At 29.3% G+C, this 17,758-nt stretch overlaps 1 protein-coding gene across 1 annotated transcript in view; it reads right to left on the minus strand.

Moving 5' to 3' along the window:
• Positions 1–16,464, minus strand: part of LOC113512560 (transmembrane protease serine 9-like) — a 28,367-nt gene extending 11,903 nt beyond the window's left edge. Inside the window, exons 1-7 of the mRNA XM_052900111.1 lie at positions 16,313–16,464; positions 14,919–15,127; positions 14,031–14,211; positions 12,698–12,806; positions 11,743–11,930; positions 10,187–10,279; positions 9,528–9,835 (exon numbers count right to left, since the gene is read on the minus strand). Of these exons, the coding sequence (XP_052756071.1) occupies positions 9,528–9,835; positions 10,187–10,279; positions 11,743–11,930; positions 12,698–12,806; positions 14,031–14,211; positions 14,919–15,127; positions 16,313–16,373 (1,149 nt within the window). The 5' untranslated portion in view covers positions 16,374–16,464. The remainder of the gene's footprint in view (positions 1–9,527; positions 9,836–10,186; positions 10,280–11,742; positions 11,931–12,697; positions 12,807–14,030; positions 14,212–14,918; positions 15,128–16,312) is intronic.
• Between the last annotated feature and the right edge of the window lie 1,294 nt (positions 16,465–17,758).

Consider the following 17,758-nt stretch of genomic DNA (forward strand, 5'->3'; position numbering starts at 1 on the left):
ATGGCATGTTACCACTGCACAGCATTGATAGTTTGTTTTCGCAATTAGGGTAAAAATTTTCCTGTTCGCGATATTTAGCAGAAATTAAATTCTTAGAGAAAAGTAATAAGGACTTGGAGAAATTATTATGAGTAATGATTCTTTAGGGCACTTTAAGTACTTGTTAACAGCCTAATGGTATATAAATAAAATGAAATACATCAATTAAGGTAACAAAATAGAGGATAAGAGGTAAACGTGGAAATTATAGAAAGAGCTTTTATACCGGCGTTCTCTTTGTGGTTATATGACAAAATGTAGTGAAAATCAACACAGGTTTGTGTGTAATTAGGTAAAAGTGTTAATTTTTCTCCAAACCGATACAACTAAAAATATTAGGAAAATCTAAATGTAAATAAACAGAGGTGAAACAAACATATTTGCAGTCATCTTAACATTTTTTTTACAACACAGGGGGCAAACGTGCTCACCTGAGGGTAAGTGACTAACGCCGCCCATGATCATCCACAACACCAGCGGCATTGCAGGTGTGCTGCCGGCCTTTTAAAAAGGAATATACTCTTTTCTTAAAGGTTATGTTGTCGTATCGGTTCGGAAATACTGCTGCTGGAAGTTGATTCCAAAGAGTGGTTGTGCGTTAAAGAAAGTGCCTTGAAAAACGCACGGTGGAAGACCGCCACTCATCCAGATGATTGGGATGAAACTTCACTCCACTACCGGGCATTATCATCTTTCATACATTCCATCCACGTGATATCATCCCAGCGACCCATCCCATTTTTTTTTAAATACATAGTAGCCAGTTGTTCTTAGTTTAGTATCTTTCTAAAGGTGAAAGACTTTATCAAATAGGTTAAGTTTTTAATACTAGTTTAAATTCCACATATTGAAGATTATAACTACTATTTTAACTAGCTTTGGTTGATATACAAACTATTTCGAAATATAAAAGCTTTTATTTCTCAAAGAGCATTTATTGTGTACATAAGTTTTCGCTATGTTATATATTTTTTTATTTTCGTGGTAGTCCTTAAGAATATTATTATTTGTTTTTTTTTTTAACAACTTAGAATGGCAAACAAGCTGACGGCTCACTTGATGGAAAGTGGTAAACCGTCGCCTATAGACATGTAAAAGCAGTACCATGGACATAACAAGTATACTGTTTCGCCCATGATATGCGTTGCCATTTATGTGTTATTCCTCTGTACCCAGTAAATTCAGCCATATCCCACCCTTCAAACCGAAACACAGCCATGCAAACACAACTGCTTCACGGTTAAAGACGAATAAGACGAAGAATGTAGTCAAGTATATAATTATATTTATTTTGGAGTACAGTAATACTTATTTGTCATTGTAAAGATTTGTGTATATAAAATAAATCATTGTCGTTAGTATATATATGTATATATACAACTTGAAATTAAAATTTCAAATGATTGCTGTCATCATCATCATATGTATAGACTGACTACTATTCATTCGTTCATATTCATTATCTATGTATACAAAATAATAATAAAAAAAAAAAAACACTAACGATATCGATTTTATACATAGTATCATTGATCACGATGGTATCAGCCGTGAACTGCCCACTGCTGAACATAGGCATTATGGGGGAGATAAGGGGAGTTTTGCCAGTAATTGTCACGCTTGGAGGACAGGTTGGCAATCGCAGTTAGAGTTTGGTGATGTTTTAAAAGGGACGTTTATACTTATCTCTTGACCATTAATTTCCTTTAGTCGCCTCGTGGTGTCGTAACACCTACGGGAAAGGAATGGTTGGCTCATTCTATGCCGGAACTACATACACAGAATAGTATATTGCAATTGTCATGTTACCTGTTTAGATATCTATATATCGGTTTTAGAAATTTCGATCTAACTTTCTGTATGTAAAAAATAATTTATTAAAAGTTGTACAAATATTACTATATATCCAAAAACAAAAGCAAAATATAATAATATTTACAATTATCATTTACGCATTTATAGGTTTTTGTTTATATTAATTTGATAACCTTACCGTTATCTTTCGTATACACATTTAAACATCTTGGCAATTATTAACAGATACTAAGAAAATTCCATTATATATAAAAGTATATATACTCATTTAAGATTAAGATATTTTGAATAAATCTTATTTTATATCGTTACCTACCGACATATTTCCATAAGGTTGACAACACAAAAATCACTATTCGCCACTTCATTTTCACTCAATGTATAATATCGATATAAATATCGATTGTCACTGGAGTTTGCGTGATTGTATTGTATTCGATTTTATAATTACAAATGAATCGATAAAAATCGGCGAAGTCTAACACTCGCGCCGTGGTACTGGACCTTGGAGGTCAAGCGCAAGCGTTAAGTATGAGGTAGTCGAGTGCGTTTGGTCGCTCTTGTTTGGATGGTCAGCAAAAAATGAACATTATTCCATTAAAATATATATGTAAAAAATTTATGAAGTGTTGAATAGATGTTAATAAAATTTCGTAAGTATACGTACAGATTAACAATATTCTAAATAAATATTTAGTGTGCTACTATTTGTGTTTTTATGTTGTTTTAACTTTAATAGACGGTCATAACTACCATTATAAAATGTATCAATATTGGTTAATCAAACACTTTTATTAAAAACAGTTTTTTACTATTAAAAAAATCATATCAATAATCAAAATTAGTATAGAAAAATAAATCAAGTTCCTAAAGTAAAATCCTTTTGTATTATTTTTAAGTTATTTAAAAACATTACTAGGACAATAATATTTTTTGTGTTATTGCAATGAGACGAATGAATGTAATGCATCATTTATATAAGCATATATAACACAAAAAATATTTATTAAAAAACACATTTCTTTTTTGTAATATTTTTGTGTTGTATGTAAATAAAATACTCGCTAATATTATAAATATAAAATTGAGTGTGTTTTGTCATTTTTTGATATGTATGCTACTACTTAGCATCTTAATATTGAGTCGTTGTAACGATTGATTGAGACCAATCATCGTAAAATTTAGTATATAATTTGGAAGGATATAGATTCCAATTTATCTTGGCCTATTAACAAATCCTGGTCATACGGATGAAATTACGGTTAAAAGTTAATAATAATATAATTATCATTACTAGTAATGTTTTTCCTAATTGCAAAGAATAGAATAAACATTTCATTTTATAAATATTATTGTAACGCTTACATAGTTCTCATTTCCTTATGGCAATGTGTGTCATCGGACAGAAAAAATATTTAGAACTCACAAAGCGTTAAAAGTTGGTAAATAAAAAAACTGCCTAAATATAAATATATTATATATATACAATATTCAGACATTTTTAATTAAACTAAATATATATAACGATATATATATATATATATATATCGACGGTTGAAAGGCAACCTTAACTAAGCGACATTTAATAAACTTTACAGGAGAGCGGTTTAAAGTTGAAATTTTTGAAAAAAAAATCATAACTATTTACCTGATTGACATATCGAAATAATTTTAACAGTTACGGAAAACATATATTTTTTGTTATTTTTTGATATCAAAGAAAATTATCCCAGACTAAAATTTGAAGTATTTTATGTCGGTTAGATAAAAAATATAGATAGGTAAAATTATATATATAAAAATAGTAAAAATATCGTTATCCTGATTCATCTAAATCTCCTTACAAGTACAATTATATAAAGACGTATATTAGATTGAACAAAATCAAGTAAAATTGTCTAGGTAAGTTCTTGTATGATTGTTGTGTTAGCAGAATATGTATCTTTAGTTAATAAATTTTCCTAAAATTATCCCAAACTGAGTTTAAACTAATTATTATTAATTATTTATAATGTAATAATGATAATAAATAATACTATAAAATTAACAAAAATATTCATAATATAAGAAGACTAATTTTGCTTTCACATAATTTATCTAAAACCTGTCTTTAACTTTCGTCTATTAAAAATAATAAATGATTGTTAGAGTTATAATAGGTTATCTGGTTTTTTATTATAGTTAATTTAATAAACTATTTTAATTAATTATTATTAAAATCACAATCTTTAATATCTGATTAGTTTAAGTGTCTTTGATATTTATTGCAATGGAAAGCTAACAAAGCAATTAGGAATAACATCGTCTGTGAAAAGTTTGACTAGATCATCATATTTGGCTTTTGATATTGGAAGCTGCGATCGATAACAAGATAAAAGAGATATCTTGGTTTTAAATTGAATTTCAGTATCAAAAGAAGCGTTAGTGTTCACGAATATTTTTGTTTTGCTTATCCTTCTTTGAAAGTCATAATACAAATCTTACTTATCTTTCCAGTTGGATTATTAATATGCAAAAATTGTAAATCATTGAGATGGTGCGTAAACAATTGTATTCTTTAATCTATTTTCAATCACTGCATGTACTGCATCTACGGGTATACGAGTATAAGTATGACCAGTCAAGAGAAAATTTATTTTAATAGTATTAATATTTTCATACTCCTGTAGTGATGAATGCAACATTGCTAATACAGTACGATTACTATATATTTATATAGATATTTCCTCTAGATTTAATATATTTGTTCAGTATTGATACAATCTTATTTGATCCTCGTTTGCCATTAGTTTCATCCCAATAGTAACAGAAAACATTACGAGTTCCATTTTCATAAAAGCAAATATTGTATACTGCCAGTTTTCTACTATAATACAAGGGCTGGTAATTTTGGATAATATTATATATCTCTTAACTATAGTAGTTTTTTTTTAGTTCTATTTGATAGACATACAATTTATTTGTGTTACTTACAAGCACATAAATTATAAAAAGCGAGAAAAGAGAAATTATTAAAAAAATACATAAAGCCAAGTATAATTTTTCCTTTTGTGCGTGTTCCGTAACAATACAAAATGGTCACAACTCAGTTTATTGCTTTGCCCTCAAAAGAGCAAAACACTGATATTCTGTTGTGGCCAAAGGGGTTTCACATATTTCTGGGTTCAGATATCCCTCTCATATTTTCTTTCGTGCATCCAAAAGTAGAATCTTTTACAATATTGTAAATTGTTTTATCAGAAATGTTCAGAGTAGCTACTAAAAATTGTTGACAAACATACTTTTTACCTTCGCCTTTGTTAATAAAATATTTAATAGTGTAGTTGCGCTTATCAGTGTCTGTACATTTACGTTTGATGAATCCTTTTTTGACATAGATACTAACCAATCACGGCGACGTGTTTGGTCAAGATCCAAAAAATCATTGAAAAATTTCCTCTTCTTACTTCAGATAAAGAACCACAGTTATTACCAGATTTTTTGCCAGAGCAAGGATTAGGCGCTGTTTTAACTATACCAGTCTTTGTAATATATTTTTTACCAGATTTTATATTTTTAGTTCGTTCTTTTCTTAGGTATAATTTTTTAAGCTTTGGACGCAGATTCTCCGATAATTTCTAGTTCTTGGTTATCAGGACTACCATCGTTAGTTTTAGTGTTATTTTTTTAGTACGTTTTACTTCTTATTATTTTTCTTCTATTTCATTGTATATTATTATCATCTTCAGAGGTTACTTCTTCTCCTTCTGACCAATTATCTGAATCATTTATGCCATAAAATATGGAAAAGTCTTGATCTGACATATAATCAATATAACTAACATCTTTCTTAGGTATTCTTTTATATTTAATTGGATTTAATTCATTGGATTCTTTACTCAAACCGGTGGATGTAGATGGTGCATCATGGTCTGATGTTAAAGAACGTGAGTTTTTCTCATTTTCGTAATTATATATATTTGATGCAGAGTTATCAGATTTATTTAACGTTATGATATTATAATCATGATCAATCGATACAATAGTAGTGCCAGGAAATGCCACCTGTTTAGTTGATGCCGTGTTATCTATTATCGTGCTTACAATGTCAATGGTAATAAACACATACACATTTTCTATTTGCCAAATATAATATTTGTATTTCGCGTACTGGTAAATTTATCTAAGCGCCATTTTTACTCATTTCAACGAGTCAAATATATGCAGTAAAAATATATACCGCTAAAAGCAAACATATTTTTATACAGGTAAAAATATCTAAGGTATAATTTACTTTAATTTTATTTTTAGTTAAATTACATAAATTGCAATATCACAAAATATTACATCAGGTAAAATTACATAACCAAAATATTTATATTTTTTTTAAATAGGTACAATATACTAAAACAGATAAAAACGAAATTTCATAACAAGTAAAAATTCCTACTTGCAAATAAAAGTGAAAACAAAGATATGAAAAATTGAATAAATCCATATTTCAACTTTTAAAATGGCGTAAGTAGCAAATATTCTTTAAATGACATTTTTTTTGTCGCTAAGTAAACATAAAATTGTAAATTTACCTAAAATCACGCAGTACTTAACCGACAAAAAAATTATCGTAGAATTTTAAAACCTAGACCATTCGACGCAGAAAAATCAGGCGATTCGAATGGTATATAAAACTAGTTTATATTTTTGTCGCTATAGTCAATTTTGCCTTTCAACCGTAAATATATATATATATATATATATATATATATATATATATATATATATATATATATATATATAAATTAAAAATTCTAAAAAAATTGTTGTTTTGTCATTAAATTTTTTCTAACAATTTTTTTATGTAAGTAATACTTCAAGTACACTTATTAAATTATCGATTTTAAGATTTTTATATATAATTAAAATCCAATTTTATTTAACTGATGTATTCAATAAATACTTATTTAGTTTTCTTTGCTATCTGTAGCAATCGCAATTAGTTATGAGATGGGTGATTCATGGATTTACCCAATATATAAACATGTTTTTCCTTCATTCTCAAGTTCTAATTAATTATAACTTTCAATGTAATATTCAGTATATTATATTTTTCATTTTTCCATTAGAGATTCTAGGTATATTTTTTCTAGCAGATGGAGCGTGACCTGTCAAAAAAATGTACTAAAGACACTAAGACCTTTGACTGAAGCATTATTTTGTCCTTTGATAAATACGAAAGTTTGAAAATATAACATCGGTAAATCTTACTAATATGTTAAAATTTTAACTAGATAACGTCTGTTTATGAAAGATGTCGTAATAGAAGCAATACAGTTAGTTCAAAATCATAATTTTTAGACATTTTATCTCTCTGTTTTCATTGCTAATTACAAAATATCAAATATACGTATATAGATGCCAAATTGCCATTTACAGGGGTATTTCTGAAACATTTACTTAAACTCTGGTATATGATATTATCTTGATACGCTACCTAGAAGTAACCTATTTTATCGATTTTCCTATTTCAGAAATTTACTCAGAAAATGTAGTATAATATACAAAATAATAATTCGAGTGAATAAAGTCACTAATTATAAAAAGTATGAAGCATTATTTTTTGCCGTGTGGTCCCGGATAGCCACCACTTTTTCTATGGATGTCGTAAGAGATGACTAAGAGAACTTAATGGTCGAGAGATAGGCAACAGTGTCTCTCTTAAAACATCACCAAACCTAAATTGCGGTTGCCAATCCGTCTGCCACATGTGGCGACTACTGGTAAAGTCCCCCAATAGAGAAAGGCCAATAATCAGCTGTGAACAGTTAACGACTGTCATGATGATGATGCCATTTTATAAATAAAATATTGGGCAATTTTTGTAGACACATTTTTACGGAGACACTCTATTCAGGTTGTTATAATCTGTATTTACCTTTTACCCATTTCTATTCGTAAAAGTGTTACAATTACTGGCAAGAATTAAAGAGATAAGAGCCATATTATATGAAAAGGTAACATTGTATTTATTTTTTATTTTTCATTTGTTTCTTTATGTAGCTATGAACATCTGAATGATACTAAGAGCAAAAATAAGTATAATTATCAATATCATAATAATTCGATTAATTATCAAATTTGTGTTTGAAATATCGAACAAACATGAAGTTTTTCTCACTGGGAAAATTTGTGATATAACAAAATTAAAACAATGTATTTATTTAAATACCCTCTTTTAACCTTATGGTAAAATATGTATATATAAAAAGTAAGTTATTAACCACGACTATATTATCGGAATTTAATGATTTTGGCAATTAACTTTAATAGCATTAATCTGGACTAGAACTAAAAATTTCTAATTAGCCTAATTACGAGTCTTATCTTAATTCACAGGTAGCAATAAATACTATTGCTATGTTCAGCAGTGGACGATTAACAGCTGATATGATGACGATGATGCTATTGCTAGTAACTCTCAGGTTGATTTCAAAGCGCCCGCTTTGGAAACCATCGTGATGAATTCGTCACGAAAGACAGCTTTTTTACAATTTAATTTTGTTTACAATTTCTATTCTTGAAGTTAAGAAGTTGGCTTAACTTCAAAAATAGAAATGTGTGTATTGTATCAAATAGTGTTAGTAGAAAGTTTTCAATTTTCTAAGAATAATAAGGACTAGGTAGAAGTGATACTCCAGTAAATGCAATAATATTATCGCGTTCGTTACTCAAGCCGTAATAGACAAGAACTTAATTCCTATTATCAGCGCAATCGTGCGCATCAGAGAATATGTTTTATCGTAAACCACAAGATGGCGTTTTATGATATATTTTTTATTTTATTTTACAAACTTAAATATCAATGTTGAAGATTTGTTTGCTTAGCAATCGACAAATATATTATTTTTATAGTAATAATATAACTTTAGTTAGTATGTACTTGACGTATTGTATTATAAATTAGATTCCATTATACTTTTTGTTAATTTAATTATTAATAATTATTTTAATACATCCCTAATGCTCCGCACTATATATTGTATGTACTGTATATTACTGCAATTTGTCTATGTCGAGTATGAGTTGTCAGTTTATATGAGACGTCGTCACTCCTATTCGTATACTATTGCCTCTGCACTATGTTTGTCTACAAGGTCGCCACTTGTGAATATTTTTCTATATGTTCGATATGGGTATCACTTTCCATTGATTTGGTAGTGTGGAGTTCAAAAATAACAAAAAAGTTTTTGTATGAGGGATATGCCATGTAGATATGAACTGTATATTACTTAAATATATCCATGTCGTGTAAAAGTTGTTAAATTATATGTATTACTGTTAATTCTACAGACAGGGGTTACCCTATTTAATGTTGGTCTAGGAAAAGCTGTCAGTTATGCTTCTTTCACTTTTTGTTATTCATGTATGACAAAGTAATTTGTTAAATAAGTACAACTTTATGTGAAACTCTATTTGAATGAGGGGAAGTGTCGTACACATTGAATTAAAAAAATAAATTATATAAATTTATTTTTTATTTGGAATAGTTACAGATTTTTACAATTGTATATAACTTAAAAAAATCTTAATTTTCTTAATTAACAAATTATTTATTCCAAAAAAAAAAACAATTAAATAAATTAATAAAAATAAATGGTAATGTTTCAATATTGTTTACATTTAGGCTTTTCTTCTACGTTAGTGCAATTGATAGTTGATCGTATCCAATCATTGTATGCAGCGACAGAGGTATATATTCCGGGCCAGCCCTCTCTACCACAATCGTTCCCGAATGAGATTACCCCGACAGCCTCCCATTTACCCCCAGACAATTTCCTCATCAATGGCCCTCCTGAATCACCTTTGCAAGAGTCCTGTTCCTTAACTCCACCAGCACAGATCTGCTTGTCACTTAAGATTGCTTTATATTTTCTGTATTTGTCGACGCATTTTATTTTATTGAATATGTGTAACTTTAGTTTTCGTTTGATCGAACTCTCTATTCCTGGAAATTTAAAGTAAAATTAGTATACTGTGATGTTATGTCCATAGGCGACAGGTACTATTTTTCATCAGGGCGATCAATTTCTTTGCTATTATAATATTTTGAATTTTAGTAAAGAAATATTAGAATTTAAAATAAAATGTATTGAAAGAATAATATCAATTGACAAAAATTTCAATAACATCCCCTTAAACAATGCAAAACATTGTCAAATATGTCATTTATGTTCATACTACATCCGTTATATATGTAATACTACTATATTTATAAATATAGGTGGCTCAGAAGAGTCACCTATATAAATATAGTAGCCACAAGCAATAGAAATTTATTTGAAATTCTATGAAATACCTTCTAAGGTTTTTCCCCAGCCAGCTACGTGCACCTCGTTCCCAACGTCGAGCTGTACGTTACTGTTTGCTAAACAAAGAGGTTTAACGTAATCTGTAAAACAATATATAGTTTATTTAAAAGTTCTTTTATATACACAAAATCTATATAATTATCTTTAGATTAGATCTTTTATAGCCAGGCAGATTCTTCATCAATTGTGTTATCCTTTTCATTATCTATTTTAAAAACATTGGCCCTTTGAATAGTTTTAGACAAATAAAGTCCAAAATTATTTACTTCTATTTCTTCAACTTCTGAATTCTTTCTATTATATATCTTTATTATTATAATTATATATTCCAATTATAACAATTATAGTCATGTGTCTTTTATAATGTAATTGTTATGTGTTTGTTGATTTGCATAGCTTTAGAAAATATATCGTCATTCGTCCAAAAAATTATTAATGTAAAATAAATCCAACTATCACAATCAATCTGAGTATATAATGTATTTAAAATTAATATTTAAAATGTCTACACATTAGTGGTAAATCGACATATGATGATGCATTTACGTATCAACATAGCCAGATTAAGTATTTATTTTACAATTTTGTGTAAAAGTTTTTATGTTGGACAAACCGTAGTGACGTGGAATTGTTGAAGAAATTTTTAAAGAAATATAAAACAAGTGTGGAGAATGTTGACTATTTTTAGAGTTTGATATTTGTAATTCGTATATAAATAGTAATGAAGGTAAACATCATCTTAGAAATCTTAGATACTTTGAAGGGTGTGTAAGCCTTTAACAAAAGTCTTTAAGCCTTTAAAAACTTTTTCTTGCCGCTTATTTAGTTTATGATTGTGTAGAAGTTAAGGAAAGCATATCAATTTTAGAAAAAAAAAAAAACTAATTTAAATTGGGGAATAAATAAAAAATCGCATGTGGCAACGTTGGTACGTATGCAAGTGAATGTCATTATAAGTATGGTCATGCCATTCGTCCACACTTAAATTCAACATTTAGACTTGCAAAACCCCTATACTCTGTAGCATCCATTTGACATTATAAATATGGAAATAATTTTGATCTAAAAACTATATTCGTCCGATTTTGGAAATCTGTTGGTTTGTCTTCAAATTTTAATGCTAACTATGGGTTGTCTCACTTCGAGTAATCAATCGGCTCAATTTAACGATGTGGAGATATTTTTATGTTTTCAGTCTGCGTTTTTTATATTTAAATTTACTGGGACAAGGTGCGAGCGGGATACTTAGCTAATATCACCCTTTCGGTATTTTATTTTCTACACAGACCTCCCACAATATTAACTGGCATAAGAAATAGTCCTACTCCATCTAAATCAATCTAACTTCTTGGAATATAATTGAGATTATTTCTCTGTTCACTGGGTGGACTATCTAACACTGTATTTGCTGGTAATATTTATATGTGCAGTATATTTGAGTATCGATAATTTGAAATTTAAATCATAATTATATAAAATAATAATTAAATCTCTGAGTATCCAAGAAAGTAATTAAAATAATCTTTAACAATAAGGTACTTACAAGAATACTTTACTCTTCTAGCAAGCCGCACAAGTCCAATATCGTCTTTTCTATTTATGTTCCCACCACAATATCCTGGGTGAGGATACGCCGATAGTACGGGAATTTCTTGTGGAGGATCAGCACATTGTCCTTCGCTACAGTCTACATCCGTCTGAGTGTTGTATTCCCCTAAACGTACGGTCACTCTGAAAATGTACTTTCAATTAATATTAAATCATTACATTGATAACTACTACTACTATTCGTACTACCTTGGCTTTGTTACGTATATAAGTTTCTAAGGTGTCTTATCAGATTTTACGTGCACCCCAAGGCACGAAGCAAGTTACAATAATTTAAATGGTTCTAATTATAAATTTGAAAGTTTAAGCTGGAATTTGATATTAGGTTCCCCGAACCGCCATCGAATGTTGTCCAATTTATGTGTTCTCTAATGTTAACAAATATTATGTTTTATTTGTACAATATCCTGGATATTTAATTTTTTTATATTATAAATATGACAGTAAGTTTATTTGCTTATTCGTTACATTACAGCGCTTCAGTGCTTAAACCAATCATTATAAAATTTGGTATACACATACTATATGAGATATAGAAGTCCACTTTTCGAAGATGAAGAGAACACGTTACGGGAACGGCCGATGTACACGTTATGGTACGGTTCACGTACGAGTTTGCAAACATATTTGTGCGTAAGCGCGGTTGATCTACCAAATGTCCAGTACTGTAACATTACAGGATCCATAATAAATTTACGTATTTGGTCTTCTATACATATGTTTTCTAAATTCCTTAAGAATATTCTCACTATGGACCTTTTGAGTATTTGTCACGTTTGTTGAAAGCTTTCAATTTATTGCGTTTGTTTCGTGATAATGATTCGTTTATACAATTATAGAATCAAACTAGGGACTCTTAAACTTTAGAAATATTATATAAAATTACTTACAAATGTCCTACTTCCAGATCAATAGCGCCTGTGATGCAATGCGCGGCTGTCAACACGTATCTATGGTTGATTAAGGTGCCACCACAGTGATACAATATTATCCCTGAGTCTATAAATAAATATATATATCTCTTTATTAATAATAATAAATATAAATAAAAAATAAAATGACTAAATGAGTAAATTGAAAAATCATGCTGACACCAATTTACTTGAATCATTATGCCCCTGCCCACACCTCTCTTGTTGTTAGTTTTTATCGGTGACCGAACACCCCCTCGCCGGATATGGCCCCGTGTGATTCTTGTTCCCAAAAACCAAAACTATCTGGGGCGGCATTTGGCGCTATGAATATTACCATAGTCTTTACAGATTTCTGAATAATTGTAAAATAAAATTTTTAAAAAACTTTTTGTAACACTGAGGTCTATAAATAAATATATATATCTCTTTATTAATAATAATAAATATAAATAAAAAATAAAATGACTAAATGAGTAAATTGAAAAATCATATGACCTTATTATTGATGATCAAAGTGGCGCTATGGATATTACCATAGACTTTTCAGCATTTTTGTAACACTGAGGTAACTAACAAGCATACGACCTACTTGACGGTAGGCTGTAGATTATAAAGGCCTGAAAAACCAGGGCTATTATGCACGCGTTATCGAACTTGAGGCCTATAAAATCAAAGACTGGGCATTTGACAGACTTGGACTAAGTCTGTTAAATGCCCAGGAAACTACAAAAACTAATATTTTGACAAGGCGATCTGGTTTAAAAACATAGAACGATATTCTATGTTTTTAAACCAGATTGAAAAAAATTTGAATATTTGTAATAATTTGAATTTTAATTAATAGAACTTCCTCTATATTTGAGTACAGAGTGAAAATGAAATCGATTTTATGGCATTTAGCGGCCTGTGATTTTATAGACCTCACTAAGAAATTTCCTTACTCCTTTTTTGAAGAAACTATTGCCGTATGGTCCTGTCATAAAATGTTCCATTTCTTTCCTTATAAAAGGCGATTAAAGGAACTTAATATTTAAGGACGGGCAGCAGCGTCCCTATTAAAATATCACCAAAGCCTAATTACGGTTGCCAATCTACCTGCCAAACGTGGCGACTACTGGCAAAGTCCCCTAAGGAGAGGCCTATATTCAGGAATAGACAGGCTGACAAATATAGTTACTAGGCTACTACACACTCACACAGGTGAAACGGAGGTATCAAAATAGACGAGTTTTGTGCAACGTCTGGTAAAATGTATTAATTTGGAATTTATTATTCCAAGTAGCACAAAAAATATAGAAACTAAACTCACATTTTCTGTAACCCAAATGCGCCATCCACGGGAATTCATCCAATTTTGTAAGTTCGCCCCCATATATTTTATCTCCACTATTATTAATACCACAATTGTTTCTTGGTGCTGGCGATGAGTCTTCATCGTACACTGGATCGATTGCAAAATAATTTGGCTGCATCATAAGTCGCTGTCCTTGCTGAAATAAGCACTTGCTGTAAATATCGAGTTGCTCTAATTCGAGACTATTCTAACCATTATGAATAGGCGTGTAATTTAAAGTATAATCATCTAACTCATTATCTAAAATGCATCCTTTATGATATTATAAATGTGAAAGTAAACTAGTTTATAAACAGCTTAACAAATCGTCAATCATCGAAAATCAAATCATCCATCCATAACAATACACTGACAATTGACAATGCAGTATTTTGGATTAAAAAGGATATAGGTGACTTTTAGTTTTGGTCAATCAATATATTATCCTAATTACACGAAAGAAAATCCGATTAAACACTAGTATATAAGAAAATATTATTAAATAAATAAAAAGACTTCCATTCTTAATAAAATGTATATGAAGTCAGTATGAATGTACTTTTAGTTGATAAAGAAACCTTGTTGTAGTCATATTGGAGAAATTATATCTTTTTAAGTCGATTGAATAATACAATAAGGCAGGTTGACAATATTTAAGGACCTGTAAGGTATTGTGGACCTGTAGTATCTACCTTATTGTATACAAGCTTTTACACTTCGTTTGCTCGTTTCAGGATAAAAAATAACCTATAGTACGTGTATACTAAATCTCATAGTTAAGTTGTTAAGGCGCTATAAGGTAACAAGCAAACAAACTCAGCTTCACATTTATAATATTAATAATGATTTTTATTATTCTATTACCATAGCAGTAGGAGATTCCTCTATCTGTCCGAGTGGTCCACAGCAAACTCTCGGTGTTATACCCTCAAAGCCACAATACGATTGCTTCAAGAATCTTTTCGCGCCGATTGGTAATGGCTGTAATTTAAACGCAGCCAGAAGTTGAGGACAGTCGTATAGAGACATGCACTTGCTAGATGCGCCTAGTGGTGTGACGCAATCAGTTGAACCTAAAACAGAAGACAATCAAAATGTTAAAACTAATGTCCTTTATCTATAGTAATATTATAAACAGGAAAGGTTTGATTTTTATATGTTTGTTTGTAATAAATAAATTCAAAAACTGCTCAACTGATTTTAAAAATTCTTTTACTTATAGCTACATTATCAGTATAATATAGCTGCCCGTTTGATCCCGGCCATAGAATAGGCCACCTTTTCCATTTCCATTACGGGTGTTTTTGAGCCAACTAAATGAGGGTGAAGGATGGGCAGCAATGCTCCTATTAAAACACCTCTAAAAGCCTTACTGCAGTTGCCAAACCGGCTGCCAAGCGTGGCGACTACTGGCAAACCCCCCAAGGGGGAGGCTTATGTTCAGCAGTGGACAGTTAAAGGCTGTTATGATATAATAATATAGGTTATACATAATTTTAGAAAATTCTATCTATCCGTACAAAGTCGGGTCGGATTGCTAGTGTATTAAAAATTCTTTAGATTTTACCCATTAATAATTGCCATGATAATTAAAGAAAGAGGATTATCAGATGTGTCCACACTTCTGTTTCTGTATGAAGAAGTTATATTATGAATAAAAGTTAGCTTAGTTTGGCAACTTTATTTTGCCAATTTACAAAAACAATTGAATAATTCCCAATATTTTAGACAGGTTATTTAAAAAGCAAACAAATAAAAGAAACTAATATGTTAATCATATATATTAAGATTTCTATTAATCTCTCTTTTTAAGATAAAACGGATAATCCTAGTACCGACACCAGTCTCTCACAAAGATTGTTTTTAAATTGTAACCTATACAGCTGTTAATTTTATTATTTTGTCATTTTGTGAGAGAAATAAATAAATATAAAATAAAATAAATAAAAAATAAACGTTTTTAATATATCTAATAGGTAAATAATTTATATTGGGTCATAATAAAATAATTGTAATGTTGGTATTATTTCACCCAAAAAACAAAAAAAAAATACGTTAAATATGCGGTTTATCCAGGCAACCTTCAATAGAGAGGAGTAATTATAAACAGTTTGATGTGAGCCTAATATATATAGCACAATTAATATAAATAAAACTATACTTATATAAAAACAAACATTATAACATATTAGACATACTATGACAGAATATATTTGTATAAAATATTTAAAATAAATCATCGTTACATTTTTACTTACCAACAAAATTCCAAGAGGACAATGATAACACAAAAATCACGATTTGCAACTTCATTTTCATTTATGTATGTATAAATATATATTGACACTGAATTTTACGGGATTATAACTTTATTCCATTTTATAACTATAAATTAATCGATATAAATCACTTGCACTGTGGCAATGAACCTTTGCTGTCAAGTGCAAACTTTAAATATTATATAATCCGAAGCGTTAAGGATAAACTGTTTGTATGGTCAGTATAGAAGGTTAATATAGTCCAAGTACAGATTAAATTTAAATATTAATGTTGTATGAAATACACACGACAGCGATATAGCATTACCAAAATTCTCATCATAAATTATACTAGATATGGCAATCGTAAGAATTTAACCGATACCTAGATGAATTGTATACAATATATACAATATATCAGAGACTTTGTACGTTGTCGTTTGCTTGGGTACCTTTGTCCCATTCGTGTTTCAACTGTGAAGCAGTTGTATGTCGGTTTGATGGGTGGGATATGGCGTGAATTTATAGGGTACAGAGGAATAACACCTGACTCCTCAGGAGTGGCAACGCATGGGGGGTATCATGGGCGAAACAGTATACTCTGTTGTGTCCATGGTACTTCTCATGTCTATAGGCGGTTACCACTTTCCATTAGGTGGGCCGTTAGCTTGTTTGCCATTCTAAGTAGTATAAAAAAAAAATTTAAAAGTAATTAAGTACTTCATCTTTTTTCTTCGTTTGACAGCCATGTGAAAATGGGTGAAATTATGAGGTAAAGAAGTTTTATTGAACTGGATTGAAAAAATATAACAAACATGTAAAATAATAACGTTTTTCATAAAATGTAATAAAATATTGCAAAATAGTAACGAGTATAGTTAAAAATAGAAATATAGAATTCTAAATTAATACTTAATACTATCTATGTGCTTATTGATTTTATTCTTATTTAGTCACGATTACAGGGTTCCTTTATATCATATTTATCAGTACTTATTAGCTAAATATTAATAATAGAAATATGTGTTGTTCTTTTTATTTTAAAAGTATTTTTATTATATAATTGTCATTCTCAGTTTCTAGGTGTAAGTGGTGATGAACACATTTATTATTAATTATTATAAAATAATATTTATTATTATTATCATTAACCAAAATTAAAAAAAGAAATCAAGTACCTAATGCGATATCTTCTTATATTATTTTTCAAGCATATCTCAAATAAAATGAAATGAAATTTATTTGCTAGAAACATTGTAGAAAAGGTGTGTCAAGACAAGCAAACATTATAATGTAAGATATATAATAATTGCATTACGAGCAATAAGAAATTATGTATTAATCAAGTGCGATTAATATCCATAAAAGACAATATATAGAAATATTTTATTAAATGTACACGGTACCATAAATAGTAAATTTTATAAATATTAAATCAACAATATC

This window comes from Galleria mellonella, unplaced genomic scaffold (genome assembly GCF_026898425.1).
Source record: "Galleria mellonella isolate WM207_F2 unplaced genomic scaffold, CSIRO_AGI_GalMel_v1 utg64, whole genome shotgun sequence".
NCBI classification, from domain to species: domain Eukaryota; kingdom Metazoa; phylum Arthropoda; class Insecta; order Lepidoptera; family Pyralidae; genus Galleria; species Galleria mellonella.